Here is a 27413-nt window from a genome sequence, read left to right as displayed (position 1 = left end):
CATCCGTTGCTCAAACAGATGAAATCTGAATCTCACAGTTCTAGATTGGCTAATCCTTACCTGCACTTATATTAGGAATGCAAGTCTCCCTCCTCAGACAGAAGTTTTGTTAATGGAGCCATGTAACAGCTCAGATTTAGAAAATATCTTTGTGGGGCGGGGTGTCCGTTTGCCTCAGGGCAACATGTTTTACACAGTGAACGTTTTCCTATCATGTTCTTTTCATGTATGTTGCGAGAGGACTAAGAGGTACCATGAAACACATCCAAGCAAGTGATGTAAAATCTCATTTAGACTGAGTCTCAAAGAAGAAACTGAGTCTCAAAGTTCAAAGTGTAGTAACAGATCAGACAGACACTTGCCACGTAGTACCTCACTGCCATGAGAACACCATGGGCAGGTGTCAGCTGCTCCCCCTAAAGCCCTGGCACAGAAGTGTAAGCCTTCAAATACATGTGCTGCCCAAAGGACTTTCTGAGGTCAGGAATCCAGCCTTGCACCAAAATGAGATCCACTGACACACGCCTGAAAAAGACTATTCATTCTCCTTTGCGAACCTGTCAGCTCCACCTTCCTGCTGACATCATAGAATAGTTTGGGTTGGAAGGGACCTTCAAAGGTCATCTAGCCCAACTCCCTGTGATGAGCGGGGACATCTTTGGCTAGATCATGTTGCTCAGAGCCCCATCCAACACAATCTTGAATGTTTCAGTCATGTACTCTTCTCTTAGAAATCTCCTTTCTGGCTTATACCCTTTCCCCCTAATTCTTCAAATCAGCTGTCATCAGCACTAGCCTCTTCCCCAGCTACCTGTTGGTGATTTCAGAACCCCTAGAGGAATAGAAATATCTTCTTGCACATATTATCAGCATGCTGTGGAGTCTGTCAAATACACATCAACTCAAATTCCCTATCAAGGCTTTAAGAGACAACTAGATAAACATGTAGTTATTGAATGCTTATAACTACTACTTTATACTGAGCATAATTAAAAGTTTAAAGTTTGAGTCCTTAAGTGGCAGAAGGTGGTTTGGGGCTAGAAATAAGGTACCTTTTCCAGTTTTACAACTGATTAAGGACAGTACTGGTAAGACCATAAAACCACCTTCCTCTATGGAGCTGTTAAATACAAACTCTTGCCATTGCATCCAGACCACTGCTAAAGTTCAGTAAATCCCAACGCAGTAATGTCAGGACCATTTCATTCCTTGGTTCTTAAATAACCTGTGAATCCCATTTAATTACCTCTGTGTATGAGGGAGGGGTTTTAAATTCCATACCTCCAGGGGCTGACACTGATAAAGGTACTGTGCACCCAGTATTTGAGCTTGTGGGTTGGACATAAGGCCCACCTTAGTCCACAATATCTGTATCTCCAGGGTCACAGGAACCATGCAACACGAAGTGCAATTCACAGCCTGAAAATAAAACATACCCCAAACATCTTAATACAGTATTTTGAAGGTGAAAGGGCCATTATGGTCAAAGTCTAGAATTCTGGATAGCATAAGTCACAGAACTGGAATCGGTCGCTTCAGCACCAACCCTGTAACTTCTGGTCAGGTCAACCACCCATTTTAGAGCTACATCCATCTCACTGTCATCTCATTTCCAAATAGAATTTGCCTCAGCTCTACCACTTGAATTTTGCATTCTATTAGGCCATCTCCTGACAGATTAATATGTATTAAAATAGAACTTCCCTTCTCCATAAGTACTTGGATTGCAAACTTTTACCCTTATTAGGTAATATATAAATATCCCTAGAAACTGGAAAATCAGAAAGGAAGCTAATAGTAAAACCATCAAATTAATAGGAATTAACCAGGCAGTATTAGTATTAGAAGGCTGTTAGAAAACCAGGTAATACAACACTGGATTCAGTATTAAACTCTTTTTCCCCATTTAAGTAGCAGAAACAGGATTCAAGAGGTATTAAATCTCAGGGTTGTTTTTTTTTTTCTTTACTAAGTATCCTAATAATATGAACCATAATAAGAATGATGGCTTACAGGCACTAAGACCCCTGAAAGTCTGTAGATTGTCATACAAAGACAGTAAGGCCAGTTGAACAAGCTGGTTCTTTTTTTCCCATGCCCATGCTTCCCAAGGCAATACAAAGACATGAAAGGAAAAATATTCACAGCTGGTCTTTTTGCATTCGTATTACCTGCATGCTGCAGTTCCGAATCAGAATGGTTGTCCACTCTTCTGCCTGGGTTGAGTGAGCACTGCCAGTTATAGCAAGGTCCTCTGCTTTGTTCATTCCCTGAAGAGCCTTGTATAACTTCTGCTGGATGTAATTACAGTTACTTTCTTCCAGTATTGGTGATAGGCTGGAAATGAGAAAATAACAGCTTTAATAAAGTTATTTCCAGGACAGAAAAACAAAACCATTATCAGCATCCTTCTTTTGTAATGAGAATTTCTTCCGCTCTTGTAATGAGTCAACAGAATCATTACTAAAGTACTGGTATTAAATGGATGCAGTCTCAACCTCCTCTGCAATGAGAAGGAAGAAGAACATGGCAGGGTAGTGCATGATAAGGAAAACTGTCAGCTCCTTAGCCATCTTGTCACATCAGTGGTCATATACCTGCCCTGTCACCAACAAAAGAATGATCCAAATCATCAAAACAATCACTTTTTAAGGTTCCATTATAATTCACTCCTCAGATACAAACTCTACTCTTGCCCAAGACATGTTGCCAGCCTGCAGCCTCAAAACATCCCAGAAGACTTTCACAGTGTTCAGAATGTTCTCCAGGTCCACCATCTCTGACATTCAAGTCCTCTTAGAAGTATGTGAGAGATCCATTGGTGACCTTGGGGAAGGACCTAGGCTCCACAGCAGTGTGTTGAGAGACTACGGAAAAACATGTTATGTGAGTCCACACCTTCCAAATGTGTCAGGAAGGGTGACTCCAGAGTGTGTTGTTACCTGAGCTTGCAGCCCATCCTCGTATTTCTTCCAAATTGTACTGTGTGTCTGAGGAACTGTGAGCAACTTCCATCACCTTCACTCCATAAAATGCTCATCTAACTGCACGTCAAGAAGCCAAACAAAAGCATAAACAATACAGGACACCCAACTTATATTTAATAATCCCTTCACCCCACATTTCTCCTTATCCCTACCACAGGACTACAATTCAGTTATGACCAAAAGGCCCGCTGATGGCTGCAATGTAATACTGAGGTGTACCCTCACAGGTCAAGGTAGAATCTCTAAAGTCCAGGCAGTAGAGCACCAGATGCCAATAAACTCAGTGAGAAATAAAACTTGATAGCAGAGAAAGGATACATGCTGCATGGCACCACTGTCTGCAATCAACAGTGGTGCTCCAGTGATGTAGCCAGGGTTTCCACTTCTAGGCAACGTATGAGAAAGAGTCCTGGTCTACAAGGGGAAGAAAGAAAGGAAGAGGAAAACATTATCACCAATGAGATCCATTCATCTCAGAAAATCAAATTCAAATGTAAATGTAACCCAGTTTTTGAATGACTGAATATTATGCACTACTAAAGCCTCCATTATTTGTTTCCAAACCCTCTTTCTTACCTGGCAATTTCATCTGCAGTCCACAAAGTAAAAAACTAAACGTCAGTACCCTGAAATGTGGATGCTACCTGGACAGTTCTTGGGATGATGAATTCATATTGCTCAGCATTTGTCTCTAAGGAAGTGAACACATCAGTCTGGGCAATTCTACAGATGATCTGCCCTGATCCTGATTCTGAGCAGCAGATTCCACTTCTAAATTGTTTTATGGGGAGAGCCTCCGGGGATAACTTCAGCAAGGTTACGTTGTACACTTATCAACCCCTGAGGTAACCACTTACTCCATTTTACACTGCCTCTGTGGGACAAGGCTTATATGAACTTCAACACACATTAGTATTTCCCAGATTTCCACCCCCTCCAAAGTAACTTTGTTCACAAACACTGAACACTCAGATACAGCACCACCTCCAACCCTTTCCTTCACAAGACCATGCTGGTGACCCTGATGTCATCCTCTCCCCTTCCCTCCTCCACCAAAAAAACCCCCAAACCAAATCAAAACAACGGCAGAAAACAGTCAGATAAAAATAATCAGCTCCTTCAAACACATACAGTGCAAGACTGCATGCTTGCACTGAGCCTGAATTTTTCTACTAACATGGTTTACCTGAGAGCAGAGCAGACCTGCCTCCTTCCTTTGACCACCAGCTGTGTCCCAGGGTTCTGGTACTACCATACCACAGTGACACTGCTCTAATCTTTTCCCACCTCATCTGTACAAAATTGGGTCACAAACTACAGCCTGCAAACTTGGTAAGTGCCCGGGGAGGATGGGGGCACTGACCCAGAAGCGCAAAGTGAAGTGCTGCTGCAGAGATGATCCTGAGTTCCCAGAGATGTTGCTCACTTTGAACTGGACAGAAACACTCTGAATCCCATGTGTGCCGCTGAATTCTATCTCGTAGATCACCTGAAAGTCCAATTCAGAGAAGAATTGGAGGCAGTCAGGTAATAGGGCAATGACTTTAAGCTAGTGTTGAGCTGCCCATAGGAAGGAAGATTCAAATACCTCAGAAACAACATTGTTACATGTGCTGTCTTTCATGTGGGGAGCTCCGGGTGGTGCAACTGCTGCGACCTTTACCTAGAGACAATAAGCATATTAACAATTAGCAGTTGTTTAAAAGGAGTGTGCCTTTCTTACTCTTTTTCCACTGCTTTTCCCTCCAAGTCAGATTCCTGGGGAAGCTATGATCTGTGGACAGAACAGCCTCCTCCAGATGCCAAATTTTTTCTAAGAAAATAAGCTACCTCTGTGACTCTAGCCCTATCTATGCCCATTCATTTAAAAGTACATCTTTGTGGGAGTGTCAGCTCCGTGCAGCTGTGGGAGATTCAATATGTTAAGAGTCAAATCATGTGTTACTGGTAAATGATTAAGAGACAAGTTGGCATTGGCCTGTCAGCCCTGCACAGCTGTGGGAGATTCAATACTTAAGAGCCAAATCGACATCGGCTGATCAGCTCAGCAGCTCAGTTTGGGGAGCTCAGCAAAGGTAGAGAACTCTACTCGTGAGAATGTTGCTTGGTGAGAGGCAGGAGCTCTCTCCTGCACTGGCTTGGAAAAGCGCCAGCTCTACTCTCTGGAGGCCTGGAGAAGCAGCAAGGTTTGGAAGAGAAACAGGCCTTGGAAGAAAAATAAGTCAGCTTGGAGAGATTATGGAACTGTTTGTGGGATAAGAGTGTTGATGACCGTCTAGCTGCTGATTTGCTAGTTATGAAGTAAGAGCTAAGGTAATGAGAGCATAAGTATGTATCATTTTTATAATAAAGGATTTTTCATCTCCACTTCAATGGAGAGTCCGTGCCTCAGTTGCCACACATTTTTCCTTATATTCCTATTTTTTTCTCTATAATGTCACACTTTTGCCCAAAAAATCTTGTCTCAGATGCAACATTCCCATTCTCCCAAGTTCCCAAATCATGGGCACTACTATGGATGCCCAAGATTCCTAGTGAGTTTTATTTCAGAAGCAAAAATTATTTTTATTGGTGATAGAGACTGACCTTCATGGACTGCACTACGGTGTCATTAACTGGGACCTGGGGAAAACAAAGAAACCAACATGCAACACCAAAAAGCCAACCGATTTTCTGGGTTTGCAAGTGCCTAAAGTCATGAAACCATCACTAAATAGAGCCTACATATTATATTGACAAAAATTACTTTGTTTATTCCACATGTGTAAAACTTGTCATCAATTTGTGATCTAGAAATCACAGACATAATCCACAGAAGGCATTTTTAGAGCATCAGAAGACAAGTTTTATTCTTGTCACTGATCTGCAGAATGCAGATAATTTAAAGTATCAGCATCTTTGATCCATTCCTGGAGCTTCCCCTTCCGAAATCACAGACTGGTTTGGGTGGAAAGAACCCTAAAGATCACCTAGTTCCAAACTCCCTGCCATGGGCAGGGACACCTTCCACTAGACGAGGTTGCTCAAAGCCCCATCCAACCTGTCCCTCCAATCAAGTAATTACTTCAGCTTCCATTTAAGGAACAACTAAATTTTGGGCACAGTGACAAAAAAAAAAAAAAAGCCCCGAAAACATGAGTTAAATTTGATCAGCAGAAGAGTCTCTACTACAGTTATGTAGATTTAGATTTCCAGTGTAAGGGTAAACTGAGTCATTAGCCTTAAGGTGTTAATATTTACACTGACGTTTTATCTTGGAACAGCAGAGAAGCTCTAGAAGGTGAGAGGAGATATTTTGAGGTTCACATTCAGTAAAACCAACATGATGAAGCCAGAACAATAAATCGATTATGTTGAAATTGTCAGGATAAATAATGGGGAAATTGATATGGAATTCAATCTATGAATGCATATAAAGCTAACATTGATAACTGGCCTTCAGTATGATTTGGGAGATAACATATTGTGTAAAACAAATCCTCATTCTTTACTAAGAACATGCACTGCTTGGTTGATCAAGTTGATGGAACAGATAGAAATACTTTGATAAACAGTCTGTTTAAAGTGTGAGAGAGTTCTAGTTAAGCCATTAAAACTATGAAGTATCAATGAAGTACCTGTTAAATGCATTAAGAATTTGCTAATAACTGAAATTTATCGGAAAGTAGTTTGGATTGAGGCATTATCACCAATCATGACATTTTTAACAGGATTTCCAGCAAGAAGTCCTTAACAATTGGGAGATCAGGGATGACATAGCAGATGACCTTTAGTTTTCCAGTTAGCTGAAGTTGCAATGGAAGGCAATGAATAGTCAAGCAAATAAGATGTTGAGCAAAAGGAAGAAATACAACACGCACCTTTAGCACAGTGAAGTCACGGTAGTAGGAGGCAGCATCCAGGACAGGGTCAGTAATGCAGCTCTTGCTCAAGTTGGCAAAAATCCGAGTACAGCTTGTGCTTTTACTGTCCAGGAAGCCTGAGTTAAGACATGACAACAGATAAAACAGAAGCAAACCACCCTAGGAAATTCTTCCCCCTTTACTAACCAGCAGGATTTCCATCGGCACAAAGTCCACTGGCTCCCATTTTTACTGGCTGTCTAAGCGTGCTCAGTACAGATGATGAATCAAAGTAGATTAGGATTGGATCTCCAGCCTGAAAAGACAATTTGGAGAAATCACAAAGTGACTCTGGAATACTAAGGCCAAGTGCAAGGTGATGACATCATCAGGGCATAGAGGCAAATTTATACTTTTCCTTAGAGTACACCCAGTTTTGTCTAAAGGGTTGTCCAAACTTTTAAATACAGGAAAACTAATCAGAAACTTTTTACACAATAAGGAACAAAAAAACTTGAGGGATAAAATGGATTACAGGTAGAAAAATAAGAATCTTTCAATCTCTTCTCATTAGTTCTCATTACAGACAGCTTTAGTAAAAGTGTATCTGCAAACTGATTGCTACTTTCTTTCAACTCACCCGGTAAAAGGCAGAGAATGACGGCTGGACTTCTGATGGTGCTAAGAAAGAGTGTTTGCCATACTTCTCTATGAACTTTGAAAAATCAGATCCTTTGATACCCTGTGGCTGTTGGAAATAGTTCAGCTTTGCTAAAGGTTGAAAAGAGGAAAAAGAAAATCCACCAATATAAAATTACTAGAAAAGATAAATCTAAGAAAAAGTAAATATTGTGCCAATATTTTTAAAAGGAACAACTTGAGTAATTATAAGGTAGATAGTACCTTATATTAATTAATCCATAGTAACACTGCTAAGAGGCTAATATGAGCTGTGAACAGGATTGTATCATGAACACTATTTTGTAGTTTCATGAGAAACAGGTGTTAATACACAAATGTGACTTTCCAGAAAGCATGAAAACTGCTTAAGACAACTATCTTAATACGTGCTCTCATTTCTGTAAGATGCCCAAATTAGGCACACATGACATTTTAATGACAAAACATTACCAATATGTGAGTTCACTAAAAGCAACATTTAACAGATTGATAATAAAGGTTGGTAAAACTCAAAGTAAGTATGAATAAAGAGTAAGCATCCTAAAAACCCAGACTTTCTATTGGTATCCTGCAGTGACACCCTCCTGACCCAGTGGTAGTCAGTATGGTTACAATGTGTTAAATTATTACTGCTAGAACACTTAGTCATAAAATGGCAAATTATTAAGGACATACTATGTAGACTCATCCTAATAGACTGGTTCAAACAACAAACTTTTTAACACACCCAAATAAAACATCTTACAAAGTTTGAGGACTACAGATCATATCAACAACAGGAATGAGTGGATCCTCAATTACAGCAGTACCAAAAGAATTTAGGTAGTCTAGTAGGTTTGGGGGGGGAAAAAAAAAAAAACCAAGCAAACTTGAAGTCTCAGTGTAATTCTGCTGTTTGAGAGCAGAGCAGATCCTCAGATGTACAGAGCAGCAAGCAGAAATAAAAGCTTTTTTATATTTGAATACAGCATTAGTCAGTCAGTCAGTCAATTAAATCTTTTAAGGAGATAAAGGCCAAAGGAGTATTAAGCTCCTGCAAGGTTCACAAAAACAGGTATACAGAGCAGCTTAACATTATTCACTTGAGGGTACAATGATTAGACTGAAAAAGAAAACATTCATAGTTGTGCTACTCAGAACCATTTATTTTCTTTGGAATGCAGTTCTTATGTACTCTTTTATTATCAAAGCTGAATAGTTGCTAGCACAGATTAACATTACATAATGCAAAATAAACCTGAAAACTGGAATGCCTCCTGCAGCAAAACTTAAAATATTCAAACTGCTTAAGTTTTCAGAGAAAAATGTATATAGAAGTTGTTCATAGTGTAGTTTGCTCAAGAAATCACATTCACTATAAAGGCTATTTAATCTTGTAGAAAAAGGCAAAAAAGAACGCTAGGGTCTCTCTGGAACTGTAACAGCCCAAATAATCAGTAACAATTATAACATGTAAGTTTAAAAGAAGATTCCCTAAGCAGAGGCAATCTGTGAATTAAACGTGTGGAAAGAAAGGTTACTTACAGTCATCCAGCTGCACACAGAACAGATCATGTCCACCAGGGACAGCAATGGTGTCAGTAGGATAAGGGGTGTTACTTCTGAACATCAGTGATTTTTCCACGCACACTTGACTCATGGACCTGCAAAGACAACCCCCAAACTGGTAAGGAGGCTATTTTTGTGTAATTTCATATTTTACATTACTAAATGCCAGCAACAGAACACAGTATTACTTTTCATCAGCTTACATGAGTTATTGTACGATTTGCACTGATAATCAACTACAGAAAGCCTATCTTGTCATTGTAGTAACTTTGTGGATACTCTCTATTTGTATATTTAGAAATCACTCTGAAATTCCCTGGAACAAAAAGTGGTGAAGAAATTCAGTGTCCACATAGTACAGCTTCTCTCGGTCCTCCTCACAACCGCAGTCTGCAAAGATGGGGTTTACCCACAGATTTTGCTCTCCAAATAACTGAAGGTATCTCCCTCACTGACAGCATCTCGCAGTCTGTAATCGCTTTGCTGTCTCCTAATTGTATATTAAAGTTCTTTTTTCCTTTGATAAGCCTTTCTAGCTCCCACTGCAAACAGCCCCATCACAGAGTAATCAAGCTCTGCTTTATCGCAGCCATTAAAACGCTGGCCTCGGGAAGCTTTTTCAAGCCCGGACTCGGAATCAGGCTGTGCCCCGTGCCCGAGAGGCGCGGCAAACGAGTCGGCGAGACTAACGCGGGTAAACCGCGGTTCCTGCTGGGCGCCCGGTGCCGCGCCAGCCGCGGAGGGAGCCCGGCCCCCGCCCACCTGTAGCTGCCGGCGAGGCGGGACGAGCCGGGGGTCCCGGGGTCGCGCAGGCCGCAGGCGCCGAGCGGGAAGCGGCGGCCGGGGAAGCCACCGGCAGCGGCGCGGCGGCGGCGGAGCGGAGGAGCAGGACCGGCGCAGCGGGGCCCGGCGGCAGAGACCTGCGCGCCAGCCCAGGCAGCGGGGGCTCGGCCAGAGGCCGCCTCGTCGCTTCGGGGAGCCGCCCGGTGCGCGGCCCCGGCGGGGCGCTGGGCAGCGGCTGCGGGGGGGGCGGCCAGCGGCCACAGCAACAGCAGCGCCAGCAGCGCCCCGCGCGCCCCCAACATGGCGTCACCGCGTCGCTAAGGAACACGGCCGCCGCCCCTCCGCGCGCGCGGGGCGCACGCGCGGCCGCCCTCTGTGCGCGCCTCCGGGCCCGGCGGGTCCCGCTCCCCTCAGCTCTGCTCCTCCCGCGCGGCGGGGACCCGGCGGGGCTGTTCGGGGGCCGTGGCCCTTCCCGCCGGGCTGAGGCGGCCGCGGGCACTAGTCGCCATCACCATCAGGAAGCGAGACTCGATCTCCGTGTCTCCTTTTTTCCGTGGAGGGGAGACGGACAGTGAAGCGACCTCGCGCTGTGCCAGTCAGTTCCGTCGGGTCGAGGATTTGCCCCGCCACCCCCCGTGGGTTGTTGCGGCGCTCGGGGCCGAGCACGAGCCCTTCGCCGCAGCTGCGGCAGGGCCCCGGCGGGGTGGCAGCTGCCTCTGCAAACGCCCGCCGGCTGCCGTCACGGGGGCAGCGCGCGGGGCGGGGCGGGGGTCCCCTCAGGTGAGGGCGGGAGGAGGCGCGCGCGGGTGTTGTGGGAGCGGTGCTGGGATACGCGCGGCGGCGGCGGGAGCGCCTGGGGGCGGGTAACGGCATTGCTGGGCGGTGGCGGAGGGCGCGGGGAGAGAGGGGCAGAGGGTCAGGGCGGGAGCGGGGCCACTGGTGGCTGCACTGCCCTTTCCTGTCGCCTCCAGGCGGACTCTTTTGCGGCCGTCTCTCCTGGCTGTCCGGGGGCACTTTCGGGAGGCCGCATTGGAAAACTCGCCCCCCAGAGCCTTGGGTTCGTTTCGCAGAGCGTCCCCCAGGGTGAAGCTTCGTCCGCGGGGCAGGAGGCGGAATGGACCTGGCCGTCGGGGAGCGGCTCCACGCCGCGGGCAGCCGCCGAGGTGAGAGGGCCTCAGTCGGCTGCGAAATTTTGCTTGTCTTTAAAAATAAGTATGATAAAACTCGCACTTTAAACACGAAAACTGCGTGACCTTCATCTGTTTTGCTTCTAAATATTCAGAAAACGCATTCTTTCTCTGAATGCTTTAAACGTGTTTCTTACCTATCAAAATAAGTAACTGCTGTAGTGTTCATAATTTAATCTCGTTTTCTTCCAGTCAGATTTACTTCATATAAAAGCTTTAAGGATACAATCTCGAATTTCAGTGTCAACAGGAAGAGTGCTGTTCAGGGACTTGTGAATCAGGCCTTCAAAGTCGTTCACTTTCCTGTGTGCTAACATTGGTGATTTTAAATGCTTCATCTTATAGTGTGACTAGCGTGACTAACTTTGAACAACATTTGTTTGACATTATTTTCCTTAAACATTCATCATTTGTTTCTGTAAAGGAGAAACAAGATGCCATCTAATTCTTTTGAAATAATGCAGTTGTGTTTGTCAGTCCACCTTGAAGCATAAATTACCTGTTACATTCTTTATTCCTTTTTTGTTTCAGATGTTCAGGCTTTGAAGAGTGCTTATGAGTTGATCAAATCAGCCAGTCAAGGAAAATCTCCACTTGACTCATCAGATAACTTCAGCACTGACTTATATGTTTTATGTGCTGAACAAGCATTTCAGGTTTGTAATTTAGGCAGTTTATCTATATTGAATAAAAACATTTATATGATATATTGTATTTACATGGTTAAAGTCACTACTTAAAAATACTCCCAGAAGTACCTATGAAAAATACTACATTCTTGTGGTTTTGGAGAACAATTGTTTAAACATGCATTTTCAGTTAAAACTCAGCCTCTAAATTGTCACTTCTTTATAATCAGTCAGCAAACTGTGGTTTGTGAAGCTTGTAATTAGACCAAAATATGCAAGGTATACCATAGTAATATAAAACAGTTTGCCATGCCTGTTTTTTCTTGTGGAAAACTAATGTTAGCAGTTTGGTTATGACTGAAGAAGATGTGTTTGTGGACAGCCCCTGCTGGGCAAAAGAAGAAAAGGTGACATTCTAGTTATGAAATTGTTGCTAATCGAGCTGACTTCTATAAAATGTGGTAAAGGTTCTTAATTTTGAAGTATTTTTAAATTTTCAATCCATGGGTACAAGTGATTGGATTTCAAGCAGACAGAGTTTCTAATACACTTTTTTTCCCCAAAGCTGTAAGCTACTCAAATTCTGTTTGTTGTCTGAAAATTGAGGTGCAGCACTGACATCCGTACAAAATCCTGCAGGCTAATATCCGTCCTTTTAAAAAAAAAATCTAAGAATTTTGCCTTTATGTTACTAATTCTGCTAATGGCTATTAAAAAAGGAAGCATTTTTTCTATACTGTGAGGGGTTCTATGACTGACTCAGGAGCTCCCTTAAATAAAGGAACTATTTTTCTATACATTTGGAATGACAGAAGTCTAGCTTTAAATTTTAATAAAACTTATTGGGTTTGTACCAGATCTGCTATGCAGCTTTATGGAATACTGTTTGCATACATGTATGCAGCTAGATGCCGTGTTTTGAGTGGGCATGCGTTTTTTAAAACTAACAATTCCTAATTAAGTATTTGTTGCATTTTTAAAATATCAAAATGCTTTTTTTTTTTTGGTCTTAGCTTGGATATGTGGAAATAAGCAGAGACTGCCTACAGATGTATTTTGAAGGAAGATTTCCTGTGAACCAGTTTCTTGGCAGAGCATATTTGTGCCAAGGCCAGTTGCACACTCCACTCTCTACAGACAATTTGGTGAGAAATTATGAAAGTTGCATTATATTAAGTCAGTTTTTAAGAGTATCTTTTCCTAGGTTTTTATGTATTGCTTTCAGTCATTTAAAATACACAAGGGTAATCAGAACTGTAGCAGAAACCAAAGGAAAATATATTATCAGGTAGCTGGGACTAAACAAATCTTACCATCTGAATTAGACTAATGTAGCAAATACTTCAGGGAGGGAAAAAAAAGAATACTTGCAAAATTTTTCAGTCTATTGTTTTAAAGTCAATCCGTTCACTTTTTACATCAATATGATACTTTCAGGCCAAACTTAGCTGTAACTAGTAAAGCAATTGCCAGTTTTATTCAGGATCACACTAAGCATTTCACAGAATCATGGGAAATGGAGGACTGCAGGGGCCCTCAGAGGTGTTGTACAGTTCATTTCTCTTCTGTGGCAGTGTGCTTCCACCACTGATCAGTTACCTTTCCATGTAGCGCTTTAGATGTGGCTTTTTGAAATGAGAGGTGAAGCTTTCTGGTAGCAACTCAGCAGGGTACTTCCTGCTTTTAAAAGCTTCTGTGTGTCACTATTCGGTGATGCCATGTCTGTACATGATGAGCAGTTTTTAGCTCCTGCTGAATTTAAAATGGAGTGGGAGCTGTTTTCTGTCTTCAGTATTTCACCTATTCTCATACTGTAGTCAGTCACCTTTGACAATTGGTCAATGATATCTGACACTCTAAAGTGGCCTTAACAGACATTTGTGTTACTTGGTGTTCACAAATGTCCCTGACAGATGTTGCTGTAGTTTCTTTGACAAATGTGTTTGAATTAACTTTCAAGCTATTTTCCCTGTTATGTTATCCGTACTTTCTCTGCCTTCTTGGGGCGTGCGTGTAGAACAACCAATCAGTGGTCCCTTTACAACTCTGTACGCATTTGGAAAGTATCTTCTAATGTCCAGTTAGGCTTTTATGTTTCTAAATTAAACTACTCTGTAGTGTTTTCTAAATCTCAGCCAAATTTTGCTGTTTTTTCTTGACTCTTCCTAACTTCTTAGAAGTTAGGAACCATCCCAGTATGTGCAATCCTAACTTAGAATCATAGAATCACAGAATCATTCAGGTTGGAAAAGACCCTTGGGATCATCAAGTCCAACCATCAGCCCTACTCTACAAAGTTCTCCCCTATACCACATCCCCCAACAGCTCATCCAAACGACCCTTAAACACATCCAGGGATGGTGACTCCACCACCTCCCTGGGCAGCCTATTCCACTCTCTGACCACTCTTTCTGGGAAAAATTTTTCCTAATGTCCAGTCTGAACCTCCCCTGTTGCAGTTTAAAGCCGTTCCCTCTTGTTCTGTCACTAATTCCCTGTGAGAAGAGACCAGCACCAACCTCTCTACAACATCCTTTCAGGGAGCTGTAGAGAGTGATGAGGTCTCCCCTCAGCCTTTTCCTCCTCACACTGAACAGTCCCAGCTCCTTCAATCTCTCCTCACAGGATCTGTTCTCCAGGCCCTTCACCAGTTTCATTGCCCTCCTCTGCACTCGCTCCAGCACCTCGAGATCTCTCTCGTATTGAGGTGCCCAAAACTGGACACAACACTCCAGGTGTGGCCTCACCAGTGCAGAGTACAGGGGAACTATCACCTCCCTACTTCTGCTGGTCACACTATTTCTAACACAAGCCAGGATGCCGTTGGGTTTCTTGGCCACCTGGGCACACTGCTGGCTCATGTTCAGTTGCTTGTCAATTGGAACCCCCAGATCCTTCTCTTCCACACAGCTCTCCAGCCACACCTCCCCAAACCTGTAGCCATGCAGGGGGTTGTTGTGGCCCAAGTGCAGGACCTGGCACTTGACTTTGTTGAAACTCATCCTGTTAACGTTGGCCGCCGGTCCAATCTATCCAAGTCTCTCTGTAGTGGTTCCTTGTGCTGTGTGCTGTAATGTGCTTTTAAGATACAGTTTGTATCAGCTGTAAAGTTTTTTCACTGCTGTGTTCCTAGATCCTTTATGAAAATAGGAGCAGCGCGGCATCTCATGCTGTATGACTAGTAATCATCATTCACTTAGAAAAGATAAATTTGTCCTTATTTTAGTTTTGGTCCTAAGGAATCCTTGTTAGCTGATTAAGATGCTTATGTTCTTAAGGGCCAAGTGCAATTTTTCTACTTTAATACCTAATACCTCTCAGGCTCTTAATCCTGGTTTTCTCTTTATCTAGGCAGTTCCCACTCGTTGCTCAGTAGTCTTCTTATGCCAGACCCAGAGTCCAGTAAATCAGTCCCAACTCTCTTGGAGTTTTTAGTTACTCTGTTTTATCCCACTTGTCCTGGTTTAGCCAGGATAGGGGGTTAAGTTTCCCCAGCAGTGGGGGGGGAGCTCTAGCCGGGTTATTCAGATACCATGCTGATGTCACATCCGCGCGCCGAAGCGGACAGTCGGTTAGCGAAGCGGACAGTCGGTTACCGCGTGTACTGTGGGATTGGCTCTGTTCTCACTGCTGTATTGGTAGAGATTTTGCTCTGTTCATTGTTATTACTGTTATTCTTATCGTTATTGTTGTTGTTTGGTTGGTTGCTGTTGCACTGCTGTATTAAACCTCTCTTTATCTCAGCCTCGGGGCTTTGCATTTCACTCCCTTTGTGGGGGAGGGGCAGCGGCCGTGTGGTGTCAGACCCCGGCAGGGGCTAAACCATCACACCACTATAAAGAGCCCTTTGGTGTCATCCCCCTCCTGTCCATCCAGTTCCACCGCCGTTTTGCCATTTCTACTGCATCTTTCTCTTAGGCTTTCAAAAATCCCTTTTTATGATCTCATCCATCTTCTTTACACCCTCCGGGCAGGTGTTTGTACGTACTGATGAGCCGCCTTCTCCAGGCTGAACAGCCCCAGCTCTCTCAGCCTCTTCTCAGGAGAGGTCCTCCAGTCCCTTCACCATCGTTGTGGCCTTTCGTTGTACTCGCTCCGCAGTGTCCATGTCTCTGTTGTACCGGGCGGCCCAGAACTAGGCACAGCCCTCCAGTGGCCTCACCAGTGCTGGGCAGAGGGGAAGGATCCTCTCCCTGGCCCTGCTGGCAGCGCTTCTCCTCAGGGCACGCTGCTGGCTTGTGTTCAGCTTGGTTCCACCAGGATCCCTGGGTCCTCCTCTGAAAAGCTGCTTCCCAGCTGCTTTAATGATAAAAAGAACATGCCTAACACACCATTCAGTTGACAAATTCTTGTTGGAGGTTTTCTGAAGAAAATAATACCTCAAGTTTTTTAATGGGACAAACCAATATGATTTTTTTTTCCTGGCTTTTTTCTTGGATGTTTCTGAGCTTTCCTTACTGAAAGGTTAAAAAGTATGCAGCTTTGCAGTCTTGGAAAATTTCAGTCCTGATAATTACAGTTTGTGAGAAATGAAAAAAACTGAAAATACAGTCTTAAAATTTGAAATCAGGAAAGCATAGTAATAGGCAATGCTACCAATTTTTAGTTGTTCCGTTTCTATGGCAGCAACTTATTATGGCAGCATGTCTTATCTGAGATTGGTCTGAAAATAAAAATTATGAGATGTGAACATATTGAAATAGGAAAATAACGTACTGATTTATAAAAGCCATATTCAAATTGCATTAACATTTTTTTTGTTCTGTTCTAGGAAGAGTTTGAAAAGTTTGTGCTTTTTTTTATGAAGGCAATAGATTTTGCCACCCATGATCGGAGGTAGGTCCTACTGACAGGATTAACTCATTAGATCTCAGAAAATGTTACTGAGTTAGGTTTTCATAGTTGTTTGTCTCAGATTTTCACTAAGCAGTCTGGAGTTGTGGTGGTGTTTTTTTTTTTTTTTCTTTTGTGGATTTTTCCTTCCATTTTGTTACTGCACTTCTGTAACTCCTGTGTCTGCTGCAAAAATATAGGAATACTGAACAGTCTTAAATAGACTGCATAAATCTGCCTGTTTAAGGCTGGGCATTTTTTCCCCTTTTATATTTATGCTTTGTAGAGGGAGAGCACCATGTTAGTTTATTTTAAGTGGTTAATTACTGGGTAGAGTGAAGTTGCAAGAGTATTGTGTTATTCTTGTGCTGTACTTCTGTTCTCAGTTCTTAGTCAGGACTGGTTCTTACCTAAGCACATAGGAAAAATTCCAATTTTTGTTTCTTAAAGTGTTCCCTCTGTAATTTTATGTTTATCTAAGCCCATGAAATACTAAATTCTTGATTCTTGTTTTTCAGATACTATTTTTTGATCTATAATGCCTCAGTTCTTTACTGGCAACTTGTGAGGCCATATCTTAAGCCTGGATTCCGCTATTGTCTTATTCCTAGCCTTTCTCAGATTGTTAAAGCATTAAACCAAACCGAAGAACAAGACAACGAATGGAGAGCGGAACTCATGATGTAAGGTTAATTGTATTTTTTCATATGGACACTCTTGTACACGTGGCCGCCACCTGAGGTAGTCTTTAATAACGTGTATTTCATTGATAACATTATAGATACATTGACAACTCTTCCGTGAAGAAATGTTTTCCTAATATCCAATATAAACCTTCCCTGGTGCAGCTTGAGGCCATTCCCTCTTGTCCTGTCGCTTGTTCCTTGCTTCAAGAGACTCATCCCCCCTCTCTGCACCCTCCTTTCAGGGAGTTCTAGAGGGTGATGAGGTCTCCCCTCAGCCTCCTCTTCTCCAGACTAAACCCCCCCAGTTCCCTCAGCTGCTCCTAACAGCACTTGTGCTCCAGACCCTGCACCAGCTTCATTGCTCTCTGGACACTGTCCAGGGAAAAGGTTTCACAAAAATCTCATTTTCCAAGGACATGAAAGGTGTCCTGTTGAGGTTTCACAAAAATCTCCTTTTCCAAGATTATTTTTGTGATCTGCAATAAATGTATGTTAACAGCTGTATATCTCCAGAAGAAACAAAGATCTAGAAGTTAGAGGATCCCTTTTGTGTTGAGTCAACGCTTTACAGCACTAACTGCTTGTACTGCATTTAGGAGTGGTACCTTGAATATAAAGAGTCTCTTGAAAAAATATAAATAAGAATTATTTCAGAAAGTGTTAATAAATATTTAATACAAATATTTATTTGATCTGCAGAAATTTACTTGAGTGCTTCCTTGATGCTTCAAAACTGAAAGAAGCAAAAGAATTTTCATCTACTGCAGCAATCTTTATTAAGGAAAATGTTCCAGATAAATACTCTCAAATATTTTCTCTAATGGTAATGCTGTAAAATATTTTAAACTTATAGTAAGACAGAAGCTTTCTTTACATTTCATAAGATCACAGTTATAATTGTTATATGTTGTTTCTTTCATTTAACTTTTGTGAGCTACCAAATGGTACAGTAGATATGTAGAGATTTTTATAATTTGTATATTTTTGATACTATAAGCTAAAGAGCTCCCTTCTGCTCCGTGTTATTTTAATACAACATAATATCATCGGGATAACTGTTGCTAACCCTAAAAATTGTGTTTGGGAATAATTATTATTAACATAGAAGGTGTGGTGGGTGCAGCTTAACCTGCCTTATGCCACTCAGGGTATATTTAGCATCTGTTGACTTTTCTCATGCTGATAAATAGTTAAATGACCCAACTCGAACCCTAGAAATGGTTCTGGGAATTGGAACATATGACAATAGTTCACATTTCTTGCATGCCCTTGATTTGGGAAATAAAGGGTGAAAATGAATGTGGCAAAAGCAGACATAGGCAAATAAAACCTGGAAGTTGCAGGCAGTCATATTTTCTTTTATTCTGCTACACTGTCTGTTGTCTTTTTCTGTTCACTCCCAATTCACTGCATTTCAAGTGTGTATGTTTATAATATAAAGTTCTCTAACATTTGAATTGAGAGAACCAATATACAACCTTCCAGAGGTGTGATATTAATGAAGCAATAACATTTACACAAGCTCAAAATTTCTTTTGTGGTGTTTAGAGGCAGTGTTGAGCAAAGCTATTTGACAGTGACCTTGAATAGAAGAATAAAGTAGTTCTAAAATGGTACTTGAGCTATGTGTCTCAGCAGGGCTGCAGAAGTATGATCCACACTAGTGAATGCTTTAGTAACAGCATACTTCAGTCCTGCAAAACTTCCTGTTTCAGTACAGCATAGTGATCAGTATCGATTGCTATGGCCACTCAGTGTGGGAGAGTCAGAGGAAATGATGTGCACACGTTTAATGTGTAACTACAGTTTATTGTCATTTCTTCATAATTTTTGTTATATATAATTTACAGTTACAGATAAAATTTGAATAGGTCTCATTTCTCCTGTCTGGATGAGATGATTTCAGAATGAGTGCTGTCAAAAGGTGTTATTAAAAATGCATTAATTAGAATTCTAACTCAAATGTTAGTTCCACATTTAGATTTCTGATAATACTTCTGATGCTCACCATGTGAAGATTAGTATAGCTCTACTGGGTGGTCTTTGCGGTATCTGTGCAGAATAACATAGATTATCATAGTAGCCTCACTGCCCTTAAAGTCCTACAGTCAACATACCTGCTTTATTTTAGCCCTGTTGAGTGTCTGTCCTTTGATTGCTTATTTACTCAATAATTAAATTGTTACTTTATAGGTATATCACAAGCTAATGGATATTTCCCAGGTGGAGAAGGAAATACAAAATTCCATCCATTTTTCAGTTATTTATAAAATGCAGATGTTAAAATTGTAAGTATGAAAATGTACTTCAGTGCTTGATATTACAGAGGTAGGGTCAGGTTCTGGTATCCCATATGCCAGCAGAAAAATCTATTGCAAAGATTAGTTTCTCAAAAGGAAAACTATAATGACAGTTTGGGTAGCAACTGTCAGGCCTGTCTAGAGAACAGTCTCAGCTAAAAAGTGAGCTAGTTCTTTGGGAATGTAGGGAATAGTGTGTTGTACAGATATTCTCAGGTGAAAGAGTTTAGGAGATGGAAAGATGGTTTTGTATCCAACAGATTGTGGTTCAGTACACAAGCTGTGTATAAGCCAGTAAAGATGAAGTGGGGAAATTACACCTACAGTATAATGTATGAATCGCAAGAATGAGAAGCATAATACTTTTTAAACTACTTAAATTTTAAAGGCATAGAAGAATTTTGAAACTTAAGACTTCATAATCTCATTTAATTTTTTTTTTCAATGTCTCAGCACTTCCCCATTTTAAAAGTATTAATTATTTTCTTAGTGCATTAATTTATGTTGACATTATAGGAAAGGAGTTTTGCACACCATTTTTCTTTGCATTTGGAATAAAATTTACTTTATCGTCTGAAATATTAATTCTTATGCTGGAATGTTCTTTGTGCTTCATATCTGACTGTCTCTGAGTGACTTGGCATACTGAAGTAGTTTTGTTGCCTTGATTTTTTTAAATTTTTTTTCTTTGATATTTCAAAGTCCAGGGATCCCACTGATACATTGGACTAAGAGTCATCTATTCTAAAGTTAGGAGAGGTATTTCAAATTTTTAATGTAATAATATTTCTTGTGAAAAATTATGATAAATTCCTAATATATTGCAGGCAGTGGGACACAAATGAATTTCCAAGTGATGGCATCGCAAATCTGAATTCTTTATATGTACTTTTGAAACAATATGATGTACCTCCAGCATCTGTTCTCAGTGTGAAGTGAGTTTTACTTGTCATAGCACCGTGAAAGTTGATGCTGAAGCTAATCCTGCTTCCACTGAAGTCTGTCACAATTCCTGTTGACTTTGAAGAGAGTGAATGCGTACTTGGTTATAAGAGTTTGTGTTGCGTTAATGCTTAGGTCATCTTAAAGACAAAGGTCCTCATAGGCTTTATTAAAGAATCCAAGATTACATATCTTCTTCCATATAGCTGTTTGTATAACATGATTAAGTCTTCCCATAACCCTTTCTTGTTGATAAAATGATGTTTTTAAAAGGTCTTAGAATTGACAAGTGCTTTTCAGACTTTAGTTCATTGATAGATTTTCTTGGGGCCCTTCCCAATTCTTCAGCATAATTTTGAAATGCAGACTAAACTGAACTCTCTATTCCAGTAGTGGTATCACAGCTGTTACATATGGAAGTAGTATTACATTTTTACTCCTTAAGGTCAAACTTCTGTTACAATATTCAGGTATCTCATTACTTCTCCTATCCCAGACAGTACACTATGCTCATTTGGTTATTTATGGAGATCCAAACATGCAGAACACAGTCTCCTACTCTGTGTGTTCGTGTTCTTATTTCCCAACTAATTGACTGGTAGATTTGACTGTTTTAAGTTGTGTGCCAGTTGACTGCATTGTATTTACAGAATTACTCGCGAACTTCTTTTGCTATTTCACCATCTCTGTGCTGTATACATCTAATTCTGTATTTTTTATGTTCTTCAGGAACAGTTTGTGCAAAACTACAGAAGTATACTAATTATTTTCCATAAACAGACTAACTTTTGTATTTTTCATGTAGCCAACTTCAATATTTTTCCTTTTATCTTGTTAACTGTGAGTGTTACTAGTATAATCACGTCCTCTAATATTCTGATGACTTAAAGGTTTTCAGCTATATTGCACAAAGTTCCTTTCATTTAGTGTTTTTCTAATTCTGTAAAAGAGCAATATCAGATTCTCTGAAGTGATGTTTTTCTGTCTTTGAAGGATTCCTTTGATTATGGAACTAGCTCGTTTTTCTATGAAAGTAAACTGCATTAAGCTTGCATATGATTGTATACTTGATTTGAAGAGAGCTAGGATTACTGTAAGTATTTAATATTAATTACAGTTGATTTTTGTTTTTACAAACTTCTTCCTTGCCTTGTGATTATACTTTAAAAATTATACTGATAGTTCTGGGATCTTCTGTGTATCTCTGTATTGTTTATATATTCATTAATCTAAATAATTACTTGGATAAGTGATCTACTCCTAAACTAGAGAGAAGACATAAGGTCAGAATGTAGGATATAGGTAGAATAGGGTAGTTAGCAGTGCAGTTAGTTTTGACAGATAAATGTTAACTGTAATTTTTGCCTATGTTTTTTTTAAATGTTAACTGTGTAACATTTTGATTGCAAGTTAAATACTGCCAGCAGGTTTTGAAGATTTAACCAGTTTACTCATTGAGTTTGTAATTGGTCACCAAAATGTAAGCTCTAAAAGCAGTTAATGTTGCATATATTCACTTTAGTTTTTCTTTGAGTACAAGATCCACCTTGCAGAACAGCATATGAATTCTAATTTTGATGAAGTTTAACCCCAGCTGGCAGCTAAGCACCACACAGCTGCTCACCCACACCCCTGTGGTGGGATGGGCAAGAGAATCGGGGTAAAAGTGAGAAGACTCGTGGGCTGAGATAACAGTTTAATAATGAAAAAGAAATAATAATTATAACAATAATAACAACTATTATAATAGTATTGTAAGGAAAAGATGAGGGGAAAAAAATAACAGGAAAAAAAACCCCAAAAAAGATAAGTGATGCAAATTAAAACAGTTGCACACCCTCAGCCAACCAATGCCCAGCCAGGCCTGAGCAGTGCCCCCCTGCCAACCTTCCTCCCCAGCTTTTATTGCTGAGCATGATGTCATATGGTCCGGGACATCCCTTGGGTCCATGGGGCAGCTGTCCCGACTGTGTCCCCTCCCTATTCCTTGTGCCTGCCCACCTGCTCACTGGCGGGGCAGGGTGAGGGGCAGAAGAGCCCTTGACTCTGTGTAAGCACTGCTCACCAATAATGAACACAGCAACCTGTTCCCAGCACAGATCCAAAACATAGCCCTGTACAAGCTGCTGTGAAGAAAACTAACTCTATCCCAGCCAGAACAGGTATACCTCTTGAGAAACAGAACTGTTCCATCACTGTATTCAGGAAATCAGAATGTTTTTCAGATACAAAAATGTATGAAGAAGTGCCTGGTTGTGTTGTGATCCCCATGAGTAAGTTTTTAGTTACCTGAAATGTGCATGTAGGGAAGTATAAATGGGAAATACTGCCAAACAAATTTCAAAACATGTTTCCAAATTTCTATTATAATGATCCTACTTTGCATTACTTGTAAATTTTGCTTATCCTCACTGAAATTTTTTTATTCCACGTGTCTGCTTCAGGCCCATTTTTTCTGAAAATTTTCCATAAGTCTAAAATCATACATAATGCTGTAGCATTCCACTGGAAGATGTGTTTAAATCCTCTAGATCACAGATTCACAAGGCTTTAGTTCCAAGTTTTTGTACAGATAGTAGTAGCAAGTATCCCTTCTGCAGTAGCAGTAGAGAAGCCTTACTTCTATTTCAACCTTCTCTTCTACTTTCGAGTTAGTGGGTGTTTAAGTGACCACCTTCAGATTGCCCCGCATTGTTTTGATAGTAACCGCTGCATGGTAGAGTGAGACAAATCTGCATCAAGTTTCAGTTCCTTGGCTTTTGCCAAGTACTGACAGATTTCTCAGTCATAATGTGAATTCCATTTCTCTATGTATTTGTTATTACATGATAGGTGGCAGTTCTACATTCATCTAAGTTTTTCAAGATCCCATCCGTTTTCCAGTCATGGGGGTGTTGAATTAACAAAGGTCATGCTGAGTGATTTGATAATAGTTCATAATGAATGATGAATGGAGATGCTGTCTGGCTTTCTCTACTACACCATATGAAACCAAATATGAAGTATCTTAGATGATCCATACATATAATTTGTATGATTTAATAGTGAGATCTTTCTTGAGGTGTTAAAAATCTAACCTCTTTTTTTCACTTAAAAGTTGCACTACCCATTGAGATTAATCCTTTCTGTCTTGACTAGCTATCATTTATTCCAAGCATGTACCTTTTTAATAACGTTAGTGAGCAAGAATATACTAGAACTGAAATCAAATTACAGTATAGGAAAAATCAGGTGCACATTGGTTTTCTTATTGCAAAGTCTGGCAATGAACAACTTTTAAAATTCTGGTGAAGTTATTTTGCAGCTTTGGCTTAGTAAGAAGTGACTGCTGTTCCACCAACAAATTCTACTCCCTTTTTATTGTTTCAGTTAATTAGCTAGTAGAGTGGGATTTTCAGTAAGAAAGCACAGTGCTGTATTAGTGTAACTGCATGGGTTTAATCTTCATCGTGTTCCTTTTTAGTATTTAAAATTAGCATTTTCTGTGTTAATACTTCATAGGAGCAAGGGAAACTTATTGAAATAGAATGCCTGGAATGCGAATATGAAATAAAAAAAATTGGCACTAAAGTTGTGACTTATACCAAAGGAGTCATTGAGGTATGTTCTTTAACATCAACTTTGAGAGAAAAGTAAAAGTTTTAATTTGTTAAATGTAGGAAAATTGCATTGGACTTGTGTGTCTTAATTACATAATACTGATCAGAAATTCTTTTAAACTTTATATTCTTTCTAATTGGGCTGCCAAGAAGAAAGCGGGGGAAAATAAACAACAGTTATATATTCTTCCCTTAAGTCTTCTGTCTGACTGTAAAGGTTCATAATATATTACTTTCCAAGAGTAAAGATGGTAGTATTGAGGCATGCAAAGGCAACATTCTCTTGTTTTCGTATTTTGCATTTATGGGAGGTATTTTCATAGAATATCTCGAGTTGGAAGGGACCCATAAGGATCATCGAGTCCAAGTCAACTATTATTGCATGTTATGGGTGAGCTCATACAAATTCTTATGTCAGAGAAATGCAGATTATTCCTGTTAAATTATCACACTGGGGAGGATTTTCTTAGATTTCCATAGTCAGTTGACTCAGTTATAACTCAGACCATGAAAAGTAGGCGCCTGAACGGCCAATATTATCAATGGGATTAGATAGATGCCTACAATGAGCAATTCAGAACAGCTATTAGAGGCACCTAAAGTTCCTAAAATGGGAAGTATGAATATACTTTGTGGAAATTGATAGAGTTGGTGCATAAACTTACGTGTATCTATGACTGTTCTCAGTTTGGAGTTCAGGAATTCCATTCACCTTTTGAAAACATTTTTTTCATGAATTCCTCATAATATAAAACACTGCTAATACTGCTTAAATAAAAAAAATATAATATTTAGGTATTTCTAAATGTTCCTATCCCAGTGTATGCAGTTGGGAAGGTGTTTTGCTTGATTGTTTTTTTTTTCTTTAGTCACATAACGGCTAAAAAACCTTTAATAAGGGTTAGCAAGTGTCTGTTACTGTATGTAAGGATTTGCTTTTAGATTTAATAGGAAGCAAGTTTAATTGACAGTATGGCAAATCCCATTCATAATGTTTCTTTTTTTCCTCTCCTACACTGCATTTCTAGGTAAGTATATAAAAACAAGAAGCTAAACCTTCTAAATTCACAAATATTTCACAATTACCAATTTCTGTTTATCACAGAAAAGGTGAATAGCTGACAGACTTCTGCCTGAAATACATAGTAGTGGCATGGAGTACCTAAAAGAAATACTCCCTACTTATCAATGCCTATTTAAAAAAAAAAAAAATTTTTATTAAAGGAATTGTTTAAAAAACAAATTTATCAAAAAAAAAATGTTTCCGAAGTCTGCTGCCTGAGGAACTGCTTTCTATTGGAAACAGCCCTAAGATTACAGTTTAGAGGAACATGTAAGAAGTTGTATTCATTAAATGCAATGGATGCTAATTGATTTTTCATTTGTGTAGGCTCAGCTGGAATTGATAAATAATCTTGAGTTAACCTTAAAACGTGCAGTTCAATTGGGAGATCCTGATGTGATTCAGGTTGTTTGTACAACCCAGTGGAATCTGTGCTTGCCACTGCTACAACACAGTTTGCATCAACATGTGCGAAAGCCGTTGATATCAGTCGCTGATGTCCTTGAAGAGATTGACAGGTAATTTTCTATGCTGTATACTTTTTTATTTGTTACTTTGAAAGGTCTAATGACTGAGCATCAAGCTTATGTAAAAGCTCTGATGTTAAGTGCCTTTGAAAATTTTCCACTAAGTTGTAATAAAGTAATGTCTGAGTATTGCATACATTTCCTTGGTAATCATTTAAATATAGGTTCCTTTCAGGCAAAATCTCACACTGTAATGGCCTATGGCAAATACTGAAATTTGTTAGGAACTGAAAAATACTATAGTTAATCAAAATTATGTGAGAAAATTCCAAAGCTGCAGTATGAGTAAATATGCTGGAATGCAGTTTAGATTCCTGTATTAACATCACTTTTGCTGGTTGAAAACATACATTTAAAAAATTACTTTTAGAAAACATCATGGCTTCTGTATCACATATCAAGAAAGACAGTTCTTGCAAGATACTATTTTTGTATCTTTGGTGATGCTTTTTTTAGTTGAAAAACCTACTGTATTAGAAAATGTATCATTTAGTAGATGTATTCTTCTGTTTGCTGTTATGCTGTACTTAACTTTAAGCACCTAAGTAGCTTCATCTTTTTTGTTAATTTGAGGGGAACAAGTAAACCTTGGTATGTGGTACTTAGTTAAGTTTGGACCTATACTTAGGCTGACTACTAAAAGCAACTTTTGTAGTAGAGCTAGTTACAGTCATAATCTGTCATTTGAGCAGAACAGTAAGTTGTTTCTGATAAAAGTGTTACAGAGAAGGTAAGGAATATATTTTCAGTGTTTTTAAAATGTAATTTTTTAGTTTAATAAAGAGTAAACAGAAGCCTGAAGAAGCAGATACACACATGTATAAAACCACAACGTTGTTATACTGTACTGTTACTCAAGCATTTCTTATGTGTTCCATATAAAGAGTGCAATATCAGCATATGCGACTTTGATATTTATACTAAATGTCAGTAATGACAATTTTTCTCTAAAAGCTTGCAGATTAGGTTTTGGGGGAGGTTAGCTTTTGTTATCTATATTCCTAACAGTCTAGTAGACTCAGCCTCAGCTCTGAGGTGGTACTGTCACTAGAGATCGAATGAAGTAATTTGTCCCTATTAATTTGCCTGTCTTCATTTTTGTTTTGATTGTAGCATTAATTGTAAGTACTTTGGTCCGCAGTAAAAGGGCGATACTCACTCACTCAGGTCAGCTCTAATGTAGATGTACATTAGTTTTCTGGCATGACATTTGATAGCCTTGAAAACCTTTCTTCTGCTCTATTTTTCATAACATTGCTTTAATTTATCTGATTTTTTTATTTTCTTCTTGGAAATAATCTTATGTAGCATGTAGAGCTCACAGCTATCATGAACAGCTTCCTGGGGCAGGTGATGGATAGAGAGCAGAGTGTACCTGAGACTGGAGAGCATGCAGTCTTTGCTGAAAACATGCTGAGTTTGTAGAGTGGTTTTAGCAACATCTGGGCAGAGACACTGCCTGTAGTGAGTGTGTTTGCCTGTGGTGAGCCAAATCTTTAACAGTGGTGAGCTAGTACAATCAGGGCTAGATTTTTAGAAGTATTAGCTTCTACTTAAATGTTATGAACGGAGAGTGAACTTATGTCAAAAGTGGTCATTATCCAGTGCATCATGCTCTCTATGGCAGTTAATAAATACTTTTGAAAATCTGTTCACTTGATTTGCATATCTGAGTGGTAACTTCAGAGTAGTACTGAAAAAGAGTTCTGCTAATACACAAAGATCAGTTAGTCTACAAGATGTATTGCTTCCTCATGGCTGTGTTTTCTCATGCGGGTTAATGGAAGTAATGCAGTTAAATTTTCT

At 40.0% G+C, this 27413-nt stretch overlaps 2 protein-coding genes across 6 annotated transcripts in view; one reads left to right on the top strand and one right to left on the bottom strand.

Moving 5' to 3' along the window:
• ALDH18A1 (aldehyde dehydrogenase 18 family member A1) overlaps positions 1-10252 on the bottom strand; it is a 49908-nt gene extending 39656 nt beyond the window's left edge. For 2 of the 5 annotated variants that reach the window (XM_074875610.1, XM_074875612.1), the window contains exons 1-12: positions 9821-10252; positions 9035-9153; positions 7470-7600; positions 7037-7145; positions 6848-6966; positions 5574-5609; positions 4576-4650; positions 4351-4476; positions 3306-3401; positions 2943-3040; positions 2172-2337; positions 1282-1419 (exon numbers count right to left, since the gene is read on the bottom strand). In XM_074875610.1, the coding sequence (XP_074731711.1) occupies positions 1282-1419; positions 2172-2337; positions 2943-3040; positions 3306-3401; positions 4351-4476; positions 4576-4650; positions 5574-5609; positions 6848-6966; positions 7037-7145; positions 7470-7600; positions 9035-9153; positions 9821-10143 (1536 nt within the window). In that variant the 5' untranslated portion in view covers positions 10144-10252. The remainder of the gene's footprint in view (positions 1-1281; positions 1420-2171; positions 2338-2942; positions 3041-3305; positions 3402-4350; positions 4477-4575; positions 4651-5573; positions 5610-6847; positions 6967-7036; positions 7146-7469; positions 7601-9034; positions 9154-9820) is intronic. The other 3 variants (XM_074875613.1, XM_074875615.1, XM_074875614.1) reach the window with 3 other exon arrangements.
• A 201-nt stretch (positions 10253-10453) lies between these two features.
• CFAP46 (cilia and flagella associated protein 46) overlaps positions 10454-27413 on the top strand; it is a 76533-nt gene continuing 59573 nt past the window's right edge. The window contains exons 1-12 of the mRNA XM_074875640.1: positions 10454-10621; positions 10813-11004; positions 11560-11684; positions 12671-12802; positions 16429-16493; positions 17009-17173; positions 17876-17999; positions 19370-19464; positions 20304-20411; positions 21412-21511; positions 23920-24018; positions 25408-25598. Of these exons, the coding sequence (XP_074731741.1) occupies positions 10956-11004; positions 11560-11684; positions 12671-12802; positions 16429-16493; positions 17009-17173; positions 17876-17999; positions 19370-19464; positions 20304-20411; positions 21412-21511; positions 23920-24018; positions 25408-25598 (1253 nt within the window). The 5' untranslated portion in view covers positions 10454-10621; positions 10813-10955. The remainder of the gene's footprint in view (positions 10622-10812; positions 11005-11559; positions 11685-12670; positions 12803-16428; positions 16494-17008; positions 17174-17875; positions 18000-19369; positions 19465-20303; positions 20412-21411; positions 21512-23919; positions 24019-25407; positions 25599-27413) is intronic.

This window comes from Strix uralensis, chromosome 7, assembly GCF_047716275.1.
Source record: "Strix uralensis isolate ZFMK-TIS-50842 chromosome 7, bStrUra1, whole genome shotgun sequence".
NCBI classification, from domain to species: Eukaryota; Metazoa; Chordata; class Aves; order Strigiformes; family Strigidae; genus Strix; species Strix uralensis.
This window is presented reverse-complemented; position numbering and strand designations above follow the sequence as displayed.